The sequence below is a fragment of the Mixophyes fleayi genome, chromosome 2, assembly GCF_038048845.1.
Source record: "Mixophyes fleayi isolate aMixFle1 chromosome 2, aMixFle1.hap1, whole genome shotgun sequence".
NCBI classification, from domain to species: Eukaryota; Metazoa; Chordata; class Amphibia; order Anura; family Limnodynastidae; genus Mixophyes; species Mixophyes fleayi.
The window spans coordinates 86,877,347-86,900,544 of NC_134403.1; the positions used below are offsets into that span (position 1 = coordinate 86,877,347).

Sequence of the window (23,198 nt, forward strand, 5' to 3'; positions counted from 1 at the left end):
CTCCTATTAAGTATTAAAAGCAGCAAAATATTAGCAATGTAATTAGTAATGTAAAGTAGAAATAAAAGTGATTAGAGATTCCACAAATCAAGAATGTGCATTATTTATTTGCAGGATATATAATTCCAACAATATAATGCAATACATAGATTCCCAAATGTTAATGAGTATGAGATAATGTGTTAACTGTTTTGTTTGTACCCTCAACTTTTTCTTTTACTATCCATCCCCTACATTTTCCCAAGATGTGTTACATCAAAGAGATTACACTGTTGTTTCTAAATGTTCTTCAGTAACAACAATGTATTTAGTTGTCCTTTTGTAGTGTATATATCATCATTTATTTATATAGCTCCACTAATCCACTAATTCCGCAGCGCTGTATAGAGAACTCACTCACATCATATATACATATATATATATATATATATATATATATATCTCCTTTCCTCCACTAAAGGTGTTTCTTTTATCACCCCCTTGGATATCCATATTCACGAAGAACAATTGAATGAAAAGTCAACTTTATTATGTAACAAATGTTGCATACAAGGTGTGGCAGGGTTATAAAAGTTTTTTTTTTTCGGGGCAAAAAGCTGCTAAACACGTCCAAGTGACTGAATCTGTGGCCCGACAAGTCCCTGAGGAGACAGACCAACGGTTGCTTAGCAACATAAGACTGGTATGTGCTGATCAGAATCTATGTGATAAAAAGGTGACAGCCATGGACCTAGGACGGAGGTCCTGTGAAGTGAGTCTATGACTTGCACAAGAAGGATCTAAGGACATCATGACAGTCAGAATGAGTGAAATGGGATAGATTTGAGGGAGAAATTAGCTCTCTATGATAAAGGGGGGAGCTCAATTGGAGGGAGAATGCTGCATTGTCTTAAAATATGGCGGTGTGACTGAGAGACACAGAGCCGTAACTTAGAATTCTAGCGCCTGGGGCGAGAAAGACAAATGTCGCCCCCCTAGCCCTCAATTTTAACCAAATATAACCTAAAATATTCCAAAATTGCATCCCCCTTCAGCGTTGCGCCTTGGGTGGTCGCCCGTCGCACAGCCCTAGTTACGGCCCTGGAGGGAAACAGCAACCATAGACTGAGTGTGACATTATCAAGAGATAGACAGCATTAGAATCGATAAACAGTGCTATATGTGAGACTGAGACACCCACCAAACAAGTGAGTGATAATACCCCCGCAGAGGGTTGAGCAGGGCTGTGCACCAGAGAAGGTGACAGAGCCAAGTAAATGCATATATTACCCTTGCACAGGAATGGGTTAGTGAACACTGTGGAGAGAGGAAAGTACGCTAGCCACCATTGTAAATGTGACTGTCCTATTAATATTCTGTCCATGTAGCCGTTAAGAACTGTGCAGGAGGAGACAGGAAATGCATATATGATCTATGCATATTTAGTGTTATTTGAAACTCAAGTATTGTGCTACAGTGATAAGGAGTGTAAATAAAGAGTTCTATTTTGTAATAGAGATGGTCTGGCATCCAACTTAATGCAACAACTATTGCATTGCACCACCCAGAGGCAGATCTAGCGAGCAGTGGGCCTCGGTGCAGGGAGGTGGGGTGGAGGGAACTGGTGCCCCCGCCCCTATGCATCTGCTATGCAGCAGACCCCATTATCTCCATGAGTCCCGGTGCACTGCCCCTGCTGCACCAATGGTAGTTCCACCACTGGCACCATCACACAACATGTGTCCACGCTTAAGACATTGCTGTAAAACCTGCATGTGCGGTCACTTATGTGAAATGTGAAAGTCTATTACCCATCTATGTACCCCAGGATTACATAGTGACAGGGGTTACATATATGAAACGTCTATCCTCCACTAGAGGTCTTTTTATTTTCACTCCTTGGTTATACAAATTCATGGAGAAAAACTGAAAGAGAAACCAACTTTATTATACAAGGTATGTTGCATACAAGGTGTGGCGGATATAACATAAGGGCTAACAGCTGCTAAACAATAAAAATGTACAATTTTGCTACATTTTTGACCACTTATAAACTTGTGTCGATAAGGTGCAGGCTTTTACCCAGTAAAATACAACCATTGTAGTGCAATCCTGCTATAAATGGCACAAAGGGAAGGAGACCACATTTATGAAACAATTTTGCCTATCCTTTTTATTTGCCCTACTTGAGTTAAAATAAATGACCAAAGCGTTAGAGAAGATATTTTGTCAGCCTTAAAAATAAAAAGAGGCAGGCGCGGGCTGGCAAATCTCAGCCCGGTGGTCGTACAGGCGGCCGAGTCATGATGACGCTGCCAAACAGGGGTCAGACTGAGCGGCCCGAGGGACCGATGCCCCCCGGCCCAGCCCGCCCCTGAATAGAGGGACACTTAGCGGGATTTTTTTTTTTATTATGATGAATAAATTAGGATCAGTTGCAACTACCGTTTACTACATTTTAAGTTAGTTACTTGTTTACTAATATGTAGTGTCAATAAATGTAATAAAGTGAACTTTAATTGGGTATCACTCAAAATCCTTACATGATAGACATTCTAAAACGATGTTTGAATTAATCACAAAAAATACTAAAGGATTCACACTATTGTGACAAAAATAAAAATGAGATAAGCAGTGTTATCTGTTAGATAATTAGGTCCACATCCACTGTGCTCCTGGTTACCACGTTTTCAAAACAGAATACTTGCCGTCCTATCTATATATAGCCAAGTCCCAGGCCGATAAAATACAGGACTACCGACTAAGGATTGAACGTTCACTGAGCAAAGAACTGGAAGTAGCCAGACAGAGCAATGGCCGCTAAGGACTGATGACGTACTTGGTCACGCTGACGCTCAACCGACGTCGGTCCCGGAAGTGATGTTGGACAGTGTGTGTCTGATCGGGGGAACCACCGAGAGACCCGGGGGAGTGGGCCAGCAGTGACCGGCGACCTGTGCTGGGTGCAGCCCACAGCGGTACTGTCCCCATCTCACCTCCGGAGCGTGGTAAGGGCACCGGTGGGGTTATGTGTGCACCATCTGTGTGATCCAGCCATGCAGCAACACTGTGGGATGGGAACAAGCTGTCTCCTGACGGCCTGACCGTCACCTCTGATACTTGCTGTTACCTGATCTGTGCACATCATGTAGCCGTAGAGGAGACAGGGTGGTAAATGTCTGTAAAGTTTTGGTAAAATAGCTTTTCTCGCAAATAAGTCTTCAGTGACCCAACCAACCAGGATACTATGATCATTATCATTGGTAAATAACATGCCCTGATAGTATTACCAATCCTAACCGTCCCTGGCTTCATAAGCTCCACCACAATCACTGGCAATAGTTGCTATGTGACAATAATGACATTCAACATTACTATTCACTTCAACTGGTGGTGTTAAAGGATACAGAATAGTTCATGTATGGTATATGCAGATTGATGAGCCAAATATATAAGGGGAACTGAAAAAGCTGAAACAAAGCTAAGTTGACAGTTTAACTGCAAGCTCCTGATTTAATAAAGAGAAACTTGTTTCAGAACTTTCTAATGAAAACAATGTAACCACCCTAAAAAAAAGGAAACAAATGTGTGTGTTGTGCCCCTTAATATTATGGGTTTGCCCTTGAATGCACAATTTATCAGCCCATTATCTTTTATTGACAAATATGTATAATTGGGGAGTAAATTAGATCAGTCCTCATGGATTCATATCAATACAAAGGTGTATAGGTCATTGACTCGAAGTGCTAGATTTACTAAACTGGGTTTGGAAAAGTGGAGATGTTGCCTATAGCAACCAATCAGATTCTAGCTTTCATTTATTCAGTGCATTCTACAAAATGACAGCCAGAATCTGATTGGTTGCTATATGCAACATCTACATTTTTGCAAACCTGTGGTCTAGTAATATACCCTGAAGAGTTTGTGTATCCATCATCTACAAAATTTAACATGTAATTTATATCAACAAAACCTTGTAGTAAAACATACTCATTCCCTTTGTACTGTGTTTCTCAAAGGACAAGAAAATTCTGGGAAAGTGTAAAATGAGGGAAAAGTCGGCACTTGTTAATTATAGATGTGCCACTCTGGTCAGCTTTAGCCACTGGCTGTCTGTTACCCCAAGCCCACTCCCTGTCTTTGCTGAGCACATGAGTTATCCAATTACAATTTATAGGTAGAGTGCTGTCTGTATAAATAATAAATACTTAAATGTTCATATACACCCCAAAATGTTAGTGACAATGTAAAAATGTGCAAGTTGACCACATTGTATTATTTAAACAGTTTGCTAGAGCATGTAAAAATTCTACACATTTTGGACATTCTGTTAGACACATCCCTTAAGTAATATAAAAGGTTATCTTGGTGGGACAAATTTGATTTTTTTATGTGACCAGATATATCCTGAATTATTGTAGTATACTGGCACTAATAAAAAAACACCTGTAAACCACAATGACAGCACAAAATATTGTGTTTGGAAAGATTTTGTGGTGTAAAATCATTGAAATGTCCCTTTAAACTACATAAGGATGTGAGGGGGACCATGACAAACTGTATATTCTGAGAAAGTGGAAATGGGTATTTGGCTCTATCTGCAAAGCGTTGCAACGTTGGTTAACTAGAAGCAGCTAATTTATTTAATTAGAAGATTCAAAACAGTCTTTGTTCAGATGTTAATCAGCAAAATGTGGCTGTACACCTTCAAAGACTGCGAATTGTGCAGAAAATTAGTTTTTGCCTTTTGTGGTCATCATTAATTATTTTTTATTAAGAGTTATTGCAGACAGGCAAATAAACATACCATGTGCATACTAAATTCTAAGATGCTGCCTGGATAAACATTTGCTATTTTGGAATTACATATGTTGTTTATTCTAAAGGGTTCTTTCCCTTTCATAACTACGTTTGCAAAAATAATTGTTAATAATTTATCATGTTTATATGGTCTCATCTTCACATGCAAAAACTAGTGTTTAAAAGCTGATTTCATGTTACCTGAACTTATTCAATACTTGCCTGTAAATGTGATTTTATTAGATAACTGACATGAATTTTGGACCTAGGCGCTAAACAAATATAGATTTGGAATGACTTTGCTTAAGGAAAACAATGCAAAAGCCAGTTTACTGAATGACGTATTTATTAGAGAGTTGGTTCTGTTTATATTGCACTGTAGATCCTCTTACTTTCCTGACAGCTGATTCTTTGCACAATGCAGTCATGACCTAATTTGAGTACAAGCTGTGCTAAGGGTGACAAACGTATTTGTATATTTTGGAAGAGATTCATAAGTTTGGCATTTTATATGAGGACTATAGAATATTAGGTTCAAATATCCTTGCTCTTTTGTTAGATTGTGAAGCAATATTGATTCTGTTTCCTTTGGTGTTTGTGGAAAGCTTTTTCTGTAATATAACTCCCAAATTGCCAATTGATATATATGTGTAAATGTAGAAAACCAATGCAGGTAATACATTTGTTCAGCATGTTTTAGAATACAAAAAAGCAATTATAACTGTGCACAATGCAGAGTTATGGTTTGGTCATTAGGTTGTTAAATGCGAACTCTCCAAGCTGAAGAAAGACAGAGGGTCCCATCACAACTTTACTTTCCCTTGCATTCACCATTCAGCAAATATGTTGTTTTTTGTATGAACATAGGATATTTTTCTACCAGTTGATATGATTTCCTAAGGCAGTTTCTTGTGTCAGAAGTTTTGTGTCCTTGCCCTTACTTGAGAGCTATATTATCATCATCAGTAGCTATTTATATAGCGCCACTAATTCTGCAGCGCCGTACAGAGATCTCACTCGCAACAGTCCCTGCCTCATTGGAGCTTACAGTCTCCGAGTCTCTGTGACAAATGGGAGCACCACTATTTTTTCACTACTTTTGTATCAAACTTTTAGTGCTTTAAGGGAACTTAATATGATTGGAATTTAATTTTTTTTTGTTCGGGGAGGGAATATACTTCTTCTGGACATACTTTTTCTATCGCTGCCTGGCAGTCTGCTGGTGCTATGTTAAATCCCTAACATACACACAGAGCGAGAGAGACTAAGATCAATTTAATGGCAGCCAATTAACCTACTAGTATGCTTTTGGATTATGTGAGGAAAATCGGAGCACCCGGGGGAAAACCAAACAAACACAGCGAGAACATACAAATTCCAGACAGATAAGGTCTTGGTTGAGAATTGAACTCAGGACCCTAGTGCTGTGAGGCAGAAGTGCTAACCACTAAGCCACTGTGCTGTATGCAGCGTTTTATAAATGTCTTCACATTTAAAACTAGTAAGTGACAAATGGGAACAATACTATTTTTTCATTACTGCTGTATCAAAGTTTCAGTGCTTTAAGGGAACTTACTATGATTGGAATTTCATATTCTTTTTTGGGAGGGAATATACTTCTTCAGTACATAATTTCTGATATTCTGCTAGTGCTTATGTTGGCAAGTTCACTGGCCTGGTTGTTCTCCTGTTAGGTGAGCGTGCTGTAGGAGCGCTGCTTGAAATTGCCCTTAAGTTGCTCAGTATGGGTCAGTATGGCACTTTTAAGCTGGCCCTCAGTTTTAGCTCTTTATTATAGATTGGAGGCACAAATGATCAGGAATAATTGTGAGGCAATGTCTTATGATCAACACAAATTTATAGGTTCAAATGCTGGGATATGACCAACGATCTCACTGCAAGTTTGCATGGAATAACTGATGCTCTGCTACTGCCTTATTTTGCCCATATCCTTGCTTTCTGGTCTTTGCCTGATGCTTGTGTGTTTTGCTTTTAGTCATGGTGAAGAAAGCATCACACACAACTTTTTAAAGGGACCTGAAAAATTAAAATACAAGTTAATCCCATATACAAAGGCGTTTGTTTAACAGCCACAAATGTATTTGTAAACATTCCCATGCACTGGCACAATTAATATGAACATTTTCACCTATTATCAGCCATTCTAAGCTGCTGCTAGCATCCTTAAGTTGGCTTACAGATGATAAAATTTGATTAGCTCCAAAGACAAATTTGTAAATGTTACAAGAAGCGTAAAGCTGCTGTGTTTTGGTTGTGATCCATGCCAGCCCCTTTGGTTAAAATACTGCAAGAGAAGCTGGCATTCCAACCTGGTCAGCCTAACGTCCACTGTCTTTGCCTGGCTGGCCACCCAAGATGGGCCCTCTGTTGCTGTGGCCCCTCACAATGATGGCAGGGGCATATTCATTGTGGCGGGGAGGTTAAATTATATTTTGAAGTGTTTACTGGTCCAAATATTTGTGGGTGCTACTGTTTGTGTGATGCATCCCTTTTGCAAACTATATGAGGATGTAGCTCCAGGCAACTAGAGGAATGATTGTTGGGTTAAAGGGTCTTATAACGGAGACTGTTGGACAGTAGTGCAAGATCAGCATGTGCGTTTCCAACTTCGGTAGTCCTGGGCAGTTTTCAAGTAGTACAGGCATTCCAGTGAATGTGATGGGTTAAAATTTAAGTACCGTATGTTAAAATGTTGATGCTTAACTTTCTCCTTTTAGTCAATCGTATAGAGACCTCCTTTTTTCTTTGTTGATATTGTTGAAAGTTTTATTACCTATTTATCACTTTCTAAATCATAAATAGATGCAGTATACATAAAGGCATTATTGGATGACCGTAGTATAGGTTAAGCCACTAGAGTTGCATTTATTTACATAGCATTATGTTGCTATGTCATCTGTTAGGTAAGCAAAATAGCATTGACATTATTATGGCGATTTTCCTATTTTCAGCTTAAAATTGTAGTCAAATTTTCCTCACAAAGCTAAAATAAAAAAACAAACTATTAAACTGTCTCACAGGATCATTGATTGGATGTAAATTATAATGTGGTTCTCCCTTCTTTGTATTTGCAGTTTATTTAAAGGGGAAGTCAAGTGTTGGACAAGTATTCCACTTTACCGCTTGCCTCCACCTCCACTGGGATCTCTTGTTACTTTAAGCCAGGAGCTGTAAAGCACGAGGACCTGGTGCATTCAGTTATCCTCTATGGAGATTGATAGAAGCGCACTTTATTTGGCTTTATAGGGGCAGATTGAGTCAGTGCAATGCAGCTTCCAGTTACAAGTAATAGAGGGGTCCTGAGGGGAGCAGCCCTCCCTTATGTGCTATACGGGGTGGAGCGGTGGTGATTGTATTACCGATTACCAGCGTTTCGAAAAGTGGCAGAAAAAGACAAACTAAATACGGGTTTGGTACGGCTTAGCGATTACAACACTTAGCCTGCGGGGTCCACACATTGCTGCTTTAAATTACCATTCATGTAAGTCACGTACATGTCACACTGAAGTGCCGGAGAGCTGGCCAGTCGGAATCACTGCCTGTCAGCCTGCGGTGCCATCGGACATCTGCCTCTTCGTGTTTCAGGTAAGTCTGCTTCTATTTAGTTCATCTTTTTCTGCCATTGGGGTTTTTTCTGTAGGTTTGACACTTGTCGGAATAGTTGTAATCGCTAAGCCGTACCCAACCCGGGGTGGAAGCAGATGAAAAGAGGAGGTGTTGTCCAAAAGTGTACTTTCCCCTTAAAGTACAAATAGTTATGTTCTCAATGAGATGAACAGATAAATTCCAAGTGGGATTGAATTGTATGCATAAGGGCACCCAAGGCCAATGTGATTGAATATGTGCTGATTACATTTTATGATGTTGTTAAAGATCTTGTTTAAGACATCTTATTTGCTATTGCATGGTTGAATTGTTTACAGCTGAGTTGACTGCAGAGGTTCATAAAACGTCACACTGGAAAAAAACTTTACCACATAGTTACAAATTCAACAAAACTGTGTAACCCTTGTTTCTAACAATATAAGTGATCCGGTGATACAAGATTTCAGAGATTCTACTGAATGCTGTTTGTCATTAATAGAGCATCTTAACACTAATTATCTTCTGCTGGAAAACCGCCCATGTATCTCCGCTGTAACTGAGGATGCAGCCCAGCAGGAACTAGATCAGCTCTAAAGCTGGGTGCACACTACAGAAAATTTCTCTCAATGCGATATCATTATCGATCTTTACCAATGACTGAAAATCCTGATCAGCCTGCTGATTCATACATACACACTATAAACACGTTTTACACAATTTACCTTCAGATTTGTGCTCTTCATCTGTCATAACCATTGGCTGAAAAGATCATGATTCTGTAAACTCTATGGAGATCTGTCTACACTGCTGGTCATGAGTACATACACACTGCAGAATTTGCCCAACATTGTTCCATCGTTTATAGAGATTTTAGTACAGTTATAGAAATCAAATGAAACGGTGTGCTTTGTTATGATAAAACATGATCGTAGGAGCGTATACTGTACACTATGCAATATCAGACCTAGCAGTCGTTTATCATGTAATTGGTATGATAATCGGGTGAAAAACCAGTAGTGTATACCTCGCTTAAGACTTCCCTGGAGGTGGAGTTTGGCCTGGGATTGCTTCCCTGCAACTGTAAAACCTTTTCCTCTAAGTAAATATTAGTGCAAGATGCAATCTAACAATGTAGAGTGTTTTCAGTAAATAATAGTTCTATGTAGAAAAAACAATCTGTGCCCAAACATTTGGCCAAAATAATCTGAAAGCAGAATACTTAATTTTTAATGGTAAACGTAATACACATATTTCTTTTTCGTGTGTGTCTGGCAAATTGGTGTTGGCTATGTAAATGGGTTGGTGTGACTTAATGGTGGTGTTTGTAATGACCATTGTACAACCCCAATAACTTGCTTCTGGACAGATCACTGCTCCTCTTTCCCTTTGTGCTCACCACAGTGTAATACACCAGCTGCATACTCACTTCTGCCCCCCTCTATGGAGCTCTCTGTGGCAGCCCTTCTTTCACATGCCTGACTGATAGCGTCAGGAGAGGGAAAGCATCTGACAGCGAACATGAAATTTGAGCCCAAAAGTACTAAATAGCATGTAAAAATATAAAGTAACTATATGACATGTAAAATGTAATCTGTTGCATAAATCTGCTGTAATTAGAGTCTGCATAGTTGTGGTGATGTCTGGCGTCCTTGTCATTAAACTGAATATACAAGTCTACGTTCCATATTTTAGTTCTCCTAAAATAGATCTAGCGATCTCCAATGCTGTCACTAAAACCTAAAAATGACCTGGTGCAGTGTTGAAAACTGGTTTGGCCAGACACCCCAAAAGGCGGTGATACTATCTGTGTACATCGCTTGCTCTCATTCTGGTCCTAGCTCTCAGGTTATTTTGGGCTTTGTTCTTATTATATAATCCTTTTAATGTGTCAGTGTCGGATGTAACACAGAGGCTAAGTAGCTCATGAGAAGAAGCCTCCCTCGTAAGCTGTATGCAAGTGGTTTGGGTTCAAGTTGAAAATAGACATATTGCTAAGAACTTTGGCACCCAGCATACTAAACCTTGGAAAGAGTTGGCAGGGGGTGGGCAGTCTGGGAGGGGGGCACAAAGTGTGAAACAGAACTCCTGTGTCGCAGTGATATTTTCAGCTTGCACAACTTGTTTAGTGAAAGATGCTTATTAACCTTTCCCGCCTAGGTTAGAACATATGTAATTTAATGGATTATATTACAGATTAGAAAGGATTATTTACTGATTATCTGTCATTTGCAAATCACAGTGGACCAGATTAGCACTATATATGCTTTTTTGTTTCAAAAAGCGTGAATATGAGTGTTGTAGTTGTGCTATTAAAGGACACTGCTGCTTTATAGTTTCCTAGCTGCCTTAGAACATGTTGGTTCCTGATTGAGAGAGTTTATCCAACTTCCAATATGACACAGTGGTAAATATCTAAACTAAACGTTATCCGCTTGTCTTTTTTTTATGTTATTGAGCTACATGCACAGTGGCTGCTAAATATTGCTGTGTGACATGTAGTTAGCCAACAGCTGGAGATCAGCAGGTTGCGGAAGGCTACTCTAAATTGCATCATTAAGAATTGCATGGGGCCAATGACAGCTACAGGAAAATTGGTAAAGAAACTCTACTAAAATGTGGTGAGATCTTTTTCCATTCAGTATTGACTACCGGTCTGTTGGGATATAACTTTGTTATATAGAAACACTTTAATTTTAAACCGTATGCCTTTATAAGTTATAGTCTTGTCCATGCTTTTAAATAGAGGACACAGTCCCAGTTTATTTATTACTGCTTTAGTAATTGTTTGATTTTTCTTAATGTCATGCAGGATGAAGAAATAACAATGAATGCGGTAACCTAGCATTTGACTTGCCCCGTGACGGGACCAAAAAAAAGATGGAGAGGCCATTGCGAAGAAGTGCAGCCCCAGTTTATCCTCTTTGCAATAACACACAGGAAAGGAATGCAGCACATTTTCCCAAACCAGGAGACAACTGTAGCCTTTCTGCAAATGTAAATGCAGAACATACAGCTGAGCAAAATGGTGCAGGAACACCAGATTTGGCTTCAGGGGTGTGCAGAAACCAAACATCTTTTGTGCCTAAGAACAGTTGCTTCCATGGTTTTGAGAACGCTTCAAAGCATCATGTGATGGCTGGAGATGTATGGACTAGAGAATTTCTTTCTGATGAAGCATATGAAGACAATGTAATAAATGATTTTTTTGGTGGTTCAAAACCTCAAACTGAAACTGCAGGTTGCATTGGTCGAGAATCTCCACAAACTTTCCACTCCGATTGTGAGTGTATCAGGGATAGCATAGGATCTGTTGGAGGCACGTACTCTGATATTAGTGACCATACCTGCAGTCAGGACTGTCACCATTTTTCTTGCTACCAGGAACAATCATTGGACGGAGAAGGAGGTGAAGATGAAGACTGTGGGAAGCTGGCAGAGGAGGATTCTAGCAAGGCATCAGTTGGAAGAAGAGGGCGTAGAGGTAAAACCCGTAACAATACAAGGGATAGCCGACAACCTCAGTCCTCTAGCAGCAAGCACAAACAAGGTCGCAAGAAAAGTCATGGCGATGGGAGGCACCAAATAAGGTCTTTAGTTCCTCAGCCATTGCTTCAGTTCTCAAATTACTGTATCCAGGTTCTTATAGATTTGGTGCTGTTGATTGGTGAATGTGTGGAGTCACTTGGCATGATGCTGTATATCAGGTTATGGTTGCCTGCACGTGACTTGGGCAGTTTGAAGATTCAGTTATGGACCTTTGGTATGTGGGTACAACACCGAACTAAAGATTTCTGGGTTCTCGTTTGCTTTTGTGGATTATGGGTTCTGCGTGTGCTGAAGATGTTGTGTGCTCTGCTTTTCCTGCTACTTATGCTTTCAGTGCGCTGTTCTCAACTTTGTTGGCAGTATATTAAGAAAACAGTGGACAAAGTAGGAGCAGACAGCAACTGGAGATCCTGGCTTTCCACAAGATTCCATATGACTCGGGCCTTAGTAACACAAAACAGGACCTTTAGGTATTTAATCAGTCTTTTCAGGAGATGGACAGGAAAATTATGGCCTTCCAAGTTAAGGACAGATAAAAAAACCACATGGGCTTCAGCGGGATCACCTAGCACAGGAGGCCGCTTCCCGCCCAGGGATGAAGTGGAACGCCTGCTGACTATGGCTGACATTCCAGAGGAGGAGTTAAACCCATTTCAGGTGTTGGGAGTAGAGATGGATGCTTCTGATACAGAGCTTAAGAAGGCTTATCGTCAGCTGGCTGTATTGGTAAGTGTTTGTATTGATTATACATTCTCCAATGTATGAGGTAACTGCTAATGTGAGTTTGAGGCATTTATTTTTTGCCTCTTCCTACTTCCTAGAGAAGACAAATGACATGTGTATACAAATGAGGGAAAGGAGACAGACTCCTCAGCGTGCTAACTGTGTAAAAAGCTGGTCCAAATACTTAACTTTGTGTGGAGTTAATGACCGAAGTCCCTGAAGGAAATGGTGGAGCTATATAAATTGATGATGATGCTTAATGCACAGATACCAGCGCTGTTCGTTCTTTGCTTATTTGTTATTGGCTTAATAACAATAACCTGCTGGTTTGGAGGACTCGCATCCTGTTTTGAATTGCAGTGACATTTCCATGAGACTTCAATTTGTCTCCCTGGCACAAAAACGGTATTGTATGCTAGGCACGGTGGTGGGAATGCATGATATTGTATACTAGGCGGGGCGGCGTGATATTGTATACTAGGTGGGGTGAGGGAGGATGCGTGATATTGTATACTAGATGTGGCGGGGGGGTGCGTGATATTGTATACTAGGCGGGGCGGCGTGATATTGTATACTAGGCGGGGTAAGGGGGGATGCGTGATATTGTATACTAGATGTGGTGGGGGGTGCGTGATATTGTGTACTAGACGCGGCGGGTGAAAGGATGCGTGATATTGTATACTAGACGTGGCGGGGTGAGGGGATGCGTGATATTGTATACTAGACGTGGCGGGGTGAGGGGATGCGTGATATTGTATTGTAGACGTGGCGGGGTGAGGGGATGCGTGATATTGTATACTAGACGTGGCGGGGTGAGGGGATGCGTGATATTGTATACTAGACGTGGCGGGGTGAGGGCATGCGTGATATTGTATTGTAGACGTGGCTGGGTGAGGGGATGCGTGATATTGTATTGTAGACGTGGCGGGGTGGGGGGATGCGTGATATTGTATACTAGACGTGGCGGGGTGAGGGGATGCGTGATATTGTATACTAGACGTGGCGGGGTGAGGGGATGCGTGATATTGTATACTAGACGTGGCGGGGTGAGGGCATGCGTGATATTGTATTGTAGACGTGGCGGGGTGAGGGGATGCGTGATATTGTATTGTAGACGTGGCGGGGTGGGGGGATGCGTGATATTGTATACTAGACGTGGCGGGGTGAGGGGATGCGTGATATTGTATACTAGACGCGGCGGGGTGAGGGGATGCGTGATATTGTATAATTGGCGGGGTGAGGGGATGCGTGATATTGTATACTAGACGCGGCGGGGAGTTGCATGAAAGTGTCTGTATTTTCCTTCGTAAATTTTTGTAGTGTGCTATGGCACAATAAATACGGTTTTAATAACACAGTTGGTGTCATTTACAAACTGGGAATCATGCAGAGATGGATTTTTAATGTGCAAATGCGCCGCCTTGTCTGGCAAGTGCTTACGTTTTATTTTTTATTTTTTTTATGCCTTCCTTTGCACTGATGCATATACATGATTGTATGGGAATGTTGTACATGATAGACGTGTTCATATAAACAAACTGAAAAATGTTACTACCACCTGGTTAAGTACGTTTCCTTTTTCACTTAAAATACTGCTTACTGGAACCCCTTTCAGGACTTGATTGAGCCATATAATGATAGTAATTGGACACCTGGACTGTTTTTAGTTCCAGATTATTTTTTATTCACATTGGGCTGTGAGCAAATATTAATGTGTTTCCTTGGTGAAAAGAACCTAGCTGTCATAAAAAACTTTTAGATGAAATCGGTGGCTAAAGTCCAGTGTCTGTCTCCTCTGAGCCGCAATTAAAAGTATTTGGTCAAACTACAAAGTACTTGTGGACCCACTCTGAAAAGGGAATTCCTGGAAAAATTATGCAGCTCGTCCTTCCCATTGGAGTTTACTAATTTGCCTCAGCCTGCGAAATAAAATCTAATTTTTGCACTTGCGCACAGAAACAGGCGGATTACTGCTGTTAGCTCACATTCTCCATAGAGCACCTAGATATTTCCCCCTATCATAAGGAGTAAAAATGTGCTCCATTTGTAATCACTACCCACTTGGCCCTCTAACTTATGTTGGTGTCCTTGAAAAATAGGCTCATCACTACAGAAGTAAGTACATGACATCACAAAAGAAGAAGAAAATACTTTTGTGTTTCTGCTGCTCTGCATATTTCCCAGTTTGTAAATGACCCTACGGTTGTTGTTATGGAGTATTATGTTGGCGTGACAGATTCACTTTAAAGCCCCATTGCCACCTGAAGCTAATAGGCTCCGAAAGGGAAAAACCGCTGTGTGGTTCATATTACTACTAGGGCTTTGTGATGCTGTGATGAGGGGGTGTGAGCAGGAAGACCAATTAAAAGCCGCAATTGCGAACATTGCATCTTCTGATTGGTCCTCCCACTCGCACCCCCCCACATCTGCAGCCTCTTTAGATGGTAACCCACTACTGACAAAAATATAAGGCTTTATTAATTGGCAACGATAAGAAAGGAAAAGAATGGTCATTTGAAATTACAGTGTATGTGGTATATGATTACTTGCATTTTAAATGAGAAGCAGGAGAGGAAAAGAATACCAGGTCATGCCCCCCCAATACTCTACCAGATGGGGAAATAAAAGGTGTTCTCTAAGCAAAGTATTACAAATTACATTATGCAGTGGGTCGTGTGTAAACAAACTCCAACATATTTACAATTGTTAAACTAAAAATTCTTTAATGCCATTAGGCGGTTGAGTTGTAGTTGAACAACACTCATCATTTTATTTTCTATAATACATGTACATGTACAGTTTTTATGTCGTTTTTCCCATCTTCCCAACGCTCCTTCATACTCTGATGCAAAAACCTTTTTTATTTTGTTGTAACAGGTTCATCCAGACAAGAACAATCACCCTCGCTCGGAAGAAGCTTTTAAAGTTTTACGTGCTGCATGGGATACTGTCAGCAACCCGGATAAGAGGAAAGAGTATGAATTGTGAGTACAAGGAGGGGAGGCGCTCTCTTACAAGACAGTATAATTAGAAGGATATAAAAAAATTAAATGTAAGAGAATTAATTTAAGGGACACTAGTGGCAAGTACAGGGAACCACATATCTCTGTAGTGGCTGCTTAGGAGTATGTCATGCTTTGGTAAGAGAACAGTTAGTTTGCTTTTATTAATGGCTATCTTGCACATGAGCCTGATCACTATAATAGATCATAGTTGCCTACTCCCAGGGAATTTCCGGGAGACTCACAAGTTTCTGGTAGTCCTCCTGAACTCCCAGGAGAACAGGGCAACCTCCCATTTACTAAATATCTCTATATTAAAGTGGCAGGGTGGGGCTTATGACGCAATCATGTCATCAAGGCCCCGCCCCCTGCTGTAGTTGGACAGAAACTGTGATGAACGTTTAGGGGGAGGGGCCCCATGACATGACCCGCCAGGCCCCCCAAGACGCCCCCCCCTTTAATAAGAAGTTTATGACCCACACATAGACCAAGCGTCTAATAAAGTACACATGTAGCATCCACAGACATGCTGAAAGGCTATGAACAAAATTAGTGGTATATTAGGGGGCTGTACTTCCTGCATGAAAATATCAATGGCCAGAATGATGGCCTAGCAATTTTTTTTCCTATTTATGCCCCCCCCATAGAAGCCGGTTAATATAAGGTGTCGTGTGTGTGTGTGTGTGTGTATGTATGTATGTGTGTGTATATGTGTATATATATATATATATATATATATATATATATATATATATATATATATATATATATATATATATATATATATATATATATATATATAAATGTGTGTGTGTGTGTTAACCCGTGCATGATACTCATGCATTCTAGTCAAATCAAGCTACTTAAGGTGTTAAAAAGGTTCTTGTCATGCATTTGGGCCTAGCCCAGGCCTCCTCAGGGGAAGAGCGTTACTTCCCGACGCAAGCGCCCTTTTTTAACGTGGTTTTGTCCACATGTCACCACCTCATCATTTTTCTCCATTACCTCATCCTTCATCTTCATCGCCACATCCTTCATCTTCATCGCCACATCCTTCATCTTCATCGCCACATCCTTCATCTTCATCGCCACATCCTTCATCAAGCTACTTAAGGTGTTAAAAACTCCCCACTGTCACCCCCGGCAACCACCAACCACTCCCAACTGTCACTTCTCCTTCAAGAAATATATAGGTCAGTGTATAACTCTGCCCAGCAGGTGGCGCTGCAGCTTGTTTTTTTTTTTTTCACACACGCCACTAGGCATTTATATAGTAGATATATTACACACACATCTGTACTTGCTAAGATACACTAAGTAATAAATGTTTTTCCTACTGTCCATTAATGTTAAATCTGCCCTGATAACCTGGCAGTGGGTGGTTAATCTCACCATTGCTAATTTTCCTTTTCAGGAAACGAATGTCAGAAACTGAGCTGGCTAAATCTATGAATGAGTTCCTCACCAAGCTGCAGGACGATCTAAAGGAGGCAATGAACAGCATGATGTGCAGCAAGTGTCAGGGGAAACACAGGTACAATGCAGCCATCAGACAGAATCCTATAGAAAAGTGTTATTTAAACAGGTTTCAAGGTAGAGACAGGTTGATATTGCAATAACAGTGATAAATCCATGGCACTTGCCACATGAAATGTTTAGTTAATTTTATTTTAGCAATCTGAGAAAGTTATCCCCTCTCTTACAGTGAAGAACAGCCCGGTCCTCTAAATACTAAGCGGCTGTTAAAGTCACGATGGGATGCTGCTGTTTTCTTGTGTAAAACTTATTGGACAGTCCTTGGGGCAAGTGTCACAGAGCTTTATTAAATGAACTGTATTCTGGGATTTCATTCCTATGTATACTGGGTTTATTGGAATGAGTTTGCTTAAACCATAATAGATATCCAAGTGTGTCCTATAAACAGTGCAGGTGGCAGCATGTAGCTTCTTAAGTTCAGAAGGGAGTAATATGGGAAAAAAGTATTCTGGCTGAATGGAGCAGAGCTGGTTAAATGAATGCTTTTATGTTTGGTGATTACCTTTTATGTTTTCAGGTTACAAACCAAGTAGGATAGTGAATAATTAGGGAATTTAGTGATTCCACCTCGGTGTCTCTCGGACACAGCTGTAGTACTATGTTCAGTACGGGAGATCAGATCTCCTGAAGAATATTAACATACCAGTGACACTTTAGTAAACCGAATCTTGTGCTTGCAGCAGTTATGTCGGGTGTCCTAACAAGGTGAAAAACAAAAGATGTGGGGCCAATATACCCATTGTTGTATTGAACAAGTACAAAATAAAATTAAAGGGCCTCTAAACCCAAACATTGCCTTTATCAGGTATGAACCATCGTTCAGTGATAAATTGTCATTCTACTGCAGCTCTGTTAAGAAGTAAAGTATTCTCACCACAGCTGACACCCTTCCCACCTTTTTAGGTCACTCTCCTAACGGAATCCAATGTAGATCAAAAAGTTGAGACTACAGTGATTTTACCTGTTGTGACATCAATTTCGCAGCTACTGTGCATTTTTGCAAAGCATGTCTGCCAAGCTGTCATACTCTCTGCCTGCTGAGCCAGAGAAGCGCCTCCCCCCTAACATGGCAAGGTGAAAGAAGTCATAGTGGACATATCTAGTCATCTCATGTGTATTATTCAGCTTCGTAAAACACAGCCTTTGATATATTTTGACATAGTGGTTTTACTTGCTCTTAAAGGTGAAATTCGATAGTGAGGAGAAAACTAGAGATGCCAGCAGCCTTGGTTTTGGTGCAGGAAGGCAATGTAACTTCAAACACTCAACAAATATAAAATCATCTACATCCCCTCTCGCCCAAGAGTGTCTTTATTTCTCACAGATCACCTTTTATATAGTGGCAGTGTTCATTATGTGCTGCGGTAGTGTGTAGTGTCTGCTAGGTTTGCTGTAGTAATGCTCATAGTCCCTGCTTTTGTCAGAAAAGTCAGCTATCAAAGTGTCGCTCAGACACTTCTACAACGCTGTCAGAATCTATTGCAGTGTGACTTTATCGCTGCATCTTCTTTAGGCACACACACCGCAATGGGGGTCATCATTTGGTTTTCCACTCTACCTGTTTAAATAGATTCAGATTTTGATCAGGTTTTGTTGTCATATACAATGGTTAATTTTAAAATAAAAATGCAGTTTGTGAAAAACCTTGTCTTATATAGGAAAATGTCTTTGGTAAATAGAGTATCAATAAATGTCCCTTTGTGTGTGTTTTAACACAGAATTGAGCACACTGAATGGGACCCGCTGGTTTCTCGCTTCTGATTAATGCTGTAACAGATACAGCTGTTCTCTTCTTTCACAATGCAGTCCTGTATGTTTTGGCAGGAGATTTGAAATAGATCGGGATCCTGCAAGCGCTCGTTACTGTGCTGAATGTGGGAAAATGCACCCAGCAGAAGAGGGAGATTTCTGGGCAGAATCGAGTATGCTTGGACTTAAGATCACCTACTTTGCCATGATGCAGGGAAAAGTGTTTGACATAACAGGTAAGTAGGGCAAGGGCTTGAGGCTATATCATGTGTTTTCTGGATGATCGTTTTTCATGTATCTGTATTTAAATACTTCTTTCCAGTCTCTGTAATATGCATTAAAGACATTGATTGTAACAGTCACAACAAGATTCTGACTGATCCCACATCTGTCTCTCTCTAGAATGGGCAGGATGCCAGCGTGTAGGAATCTCACCTGACACTCACCGGGTCCCATATCACATTTCATTTGGCTCAAGGAATCCTACAAACACAGGACGACAAAGGTTTGCATTACACCACGCTAGGGAAGGCATCCCACTGTATTCAACTTGTCTCGTCCCACAAGGTTGATCTGGAAATTCAGTGTTGTATTTGAAGTGCAATTGACTATTATCTTGTAGTTCGTCCCTAAACCTGAGCTATTGACTTAGACATATTATCCAGATTATAGAGGTAATTTTATTATATATAATAACATAGAGGGTCACCTTTTGTTTAAGTTTACATTTTTCTCCTAGCCTCCACTGATCACTGCTGAAGTGACTGCACTAATTGCTAAACTGAGCCACTCTCTATCTCTCCAGCGCTGCCTCCTTTCCGGTAGGTAAATACTCCTGGTTCTATAGATCCGTAGCGCTGGGGGCGGTGACATGGAGGAGAGGAAGCAGAACAAATGGTATGGGATGGAGAAACAGTCACACCAGGCACAGGACTTCCTAACTGAAGAGTCGAGTGCTGTTTTATAAAAACAATAGTGCTAATGCAATCGTGATTTTTCAAGTTCATTGATGGGTCAGTTGTTTTTCCCGTGTTTTTCACTAAAATGTGTAACGTTTCATTCAAGTAAACACTAAAGGTGTTTTTATAGCGGTTAATTCTTCGTTCCTCGCTATTTTGTACCTTGCTGCACAGCTATTGTTATGGTGATATGCAGCCAAATGTGAATTTACTAATGACTTTTACTGTGCACATGAAGTGTGGTGACCTGTATTGAAGTTATTTAAAGCTGAGCAAATACCTCTACAGTTTGTTATATTGCCATTTAGCAAGGTTTCATTTATTGTCCCTTTAGGCCCCCGCCAGAAAGCAGCCCAACATCCGTTGCTGATTTGCAGAATCTCTTGAACAGACTATTCCAAGGCTCTCCCACTCAAATGCCCGATGGAAACATCTTCACCGCTCCCCAGCAGCCCTCACCTGGAGCTCCGTCCCCTTCTGGACCATCAAAACCCGACACTGCTCCCAAGAGTGAAACAAAGTCCAAACGAAAGAAGAAAATGAGGCGTCCTGTACAGCGATGAGCTACCCACATCCACCTGAACTCTAAATATAAAGGCGGGAATGGGGTGGCAAAGACATCCGTTGCACAACTCTTCAAATGATTTAGTCTCCAGTGGTTTCTTGTCAGACTGAAGTATACTGACTAGATCCAAGCTACCAAGGGCTTCAACTACCATACAAGTCACATGTCCTCTTCCTTTAATTTGTAGTCCCTCATTCTATTCTCCCATTACAGTGGTTACCAGCAAGGCTTTCCATTGTAAGCACTGTTAACAAATTAACTGACAGTAAAGTTTTTTCCATTTTCTTTTTTTTTTTTTTATAAATAAAGTGAAACCTTATCTACTCATCATACCAAAGATTCCTGGTGTAGAGATCTTTCTGGATAGAGGAAGTCATTTCTGTGCATGCCGTCTCTTAGGGAGATTGACTCCATAGAATGAACATTGGCACAGGAAGACCTGTTCTGTACAGGTTTATACAGTGGGATTGGGAGACCACAATGCTTTTGTATCCGCATGAAATTGATGTGAACGATATCAAGCATTAGGAAAGTGAAGGAGAAGACACGCGTTTGCTTTTTGATTTTTTTTCTTTTGTCCCCTGTGCACCGATACATGGAAATCGGTGTGAGAGCATCCATGCTGGCATTTATGTTTTCATGTTGTGCTGTTTTGTTGCAGATTGTCTTTCTATGCTGTGTATTGGGATTTAACCATTACAAAGAGTAGGTGGTCTGGAAATATACCAAATATACAGTTATTTGGTTGCAATTAGGGTATAATGGCTGGAGAGATGTATCATCATTATCAACTTTCATTTATATAGCGCCAGCAAATTCTGTAGTGCTTTACAATTGGGGACAAACACAGTAATAAAACAATATTGGGTAATACAGACAAAGAGGCGAGAAGGCCCTGTTCACAAGCTTGTGATGCATTTGAACACCCAATATTACAATCACAGTCATCATCAGCTATTTATATAGCGCCACTAATTCTGCAGCGCTGTACAGAGAACTCACTTCAGTCCCTACCCCATTGCTTGCAGTCTATATTCCCTAACACACACACACACACACACACACACACACACACACACACACACACTTGATAGCGGCCAATTAAATTACTAGTATGTTTTTGTAATGTGGGAGGAAACCGGAGCACCCCCACGCAAATATTGGGAGAATATACAAACTCCACACAGATAAGGCCTTGGCTGGAAATTGAACTTATGACCCCGGTGCTGTGAGGCAGAAGTGCTAACCACTAAGCCATGTGCTCCCCACTGATGGATCAATATACTTAAAATGCACCCAACACTTACACACAGTGCACGAATATTACTAGGAGTGCAACCTACTCACTGTGAACTAGTGGTCACATCATTATTCATATATTTATGGGGCCCTGGTTCCTAATGAACTGATGGTCTATATTCTCATGAATATTGATACATCTCACAAAATAACTGCCTCCACTGTGTGCGTAGGCGACTAACGCACTGTGAGTGTTCCCTATAAACAATGATTGAGTACAGTATACACATGCAATATCCATCCATGATTCTGTCAAAGAAGTTTCTTAAAGTCTGCAAACTGGCATTGTTATCTTTGTTTTCATTTACATGCCATCCAGACCATCTTTTACTCCCTTCATTTTTTATTTTGTTTCGTGTACCGGGGCAAAATAAGTGAGAACGCCGTCCCAAGCTTCATTGCAACAGTATTTTAAGATTAGGGATTAAATGTGTGGCTGCTGCAATGCTGCCTTTTAATGTATGCCTGGCATGGCCACACTCAGATTCTATGTCCCATTATGTGGTACATTTCTGCAGGAACGGTGTATAGGACAATCAATTTTAACAGGATGTGTTTTCTTTCTGAATATTTTATAGTTTTTGATTGTGCAAGTGTGATACCTCTCAGCCCCGAGGCTCATCCTCACACTGAAATGTACTACTCCTTTTTAAAGATAAAAAATAAAGTGGAAGAAAAAGCAAAAGAGGCAATTTTAACACAGGGGTATAAATGACCTATTGCTCTGTAGCTGCTGTTGAACTGTATTTGATTATTGATTGACTCAGGATAATGGTTGGTGTTCTTGAATAACAGCTGGAGATCGACATCCACTTGATAGTATATACATGTGTTTTAATGCTCTGGTGCACAAAATACAGCGGCCTAATGCTACTGTTCTATAATTACAGCAGTTATGTTTGCATTTAGATTTCGTATTGCATACTTAAATTGCAGGATATGCTAAAATCACAGATGCTTGGGATTTCAATGTGTTGAAAGGAAATGTGTAACATGAAACCATATTTCCTACTAATAATCTGTTCACTATGAAAGCTCATGTCAGATACAACACTAATAAGACTGCTGCAATCATGGATGCAGATTCCCAATGTAAACCCATCAGCATATATTAGTGGATAATAAGGAAGAAGAAATTTTAGTATTGCACTACATGGGCAGATCGTAAAGGACTAATAAATTTGTAATGCAGAGCTGCTTTTTATGATACATGTAATCCCCCAGAATGCAGTTTCCTTTTAACAATGTGTTTTATTTTTTATTTTTTTTATTATAATTTACTTCTTTAATTCCAGACTGCACTAATTAGAGGGAACAGCTGAAATGTATATGTCTTTACTAATTGCAGTATGGGGTTGAGGGGGATCCTCAGGTTTGAGGGGTTAAAATGGTCGTGTATAACATTTTGTTAAATTAAAACTCTTATGCTTTGAA

At 40.4% G+C, this 23,198-nt stretch overlaps 1 protein-coding gene across 1 annotated transcript; it reads left to right on the forward strand.

Annotated features, from left to right (window-relative positions):
* Positions 1–2,857: 2,857 nt before the first annotated feature.
* Positions 2,858–23,198, forward strand: DNAJC14 (DnaJ heat shock protein family (Hsp40) member C14). The gene is made up of 7 exons (XM_075199538.1): positions 2,858–2,987; positions 11,195–12,657; positions 15,532–15,638; positions 17,071–17,190; positions 19,017–19,177; positions 19,344–19,446; positions 20,235–23,198. Exons 2-7 carry the CDS (start codon positions 11,263–11,265, stop codon positions 20,461–20,463), a joined length of 2,115 nt encoding a protein of 704 aa, XP_075055639.1. The 5' UTR covers positions 2,858–2,987; positions 11,195–11,262; the 3' UTR covers positions 20,464–23,198.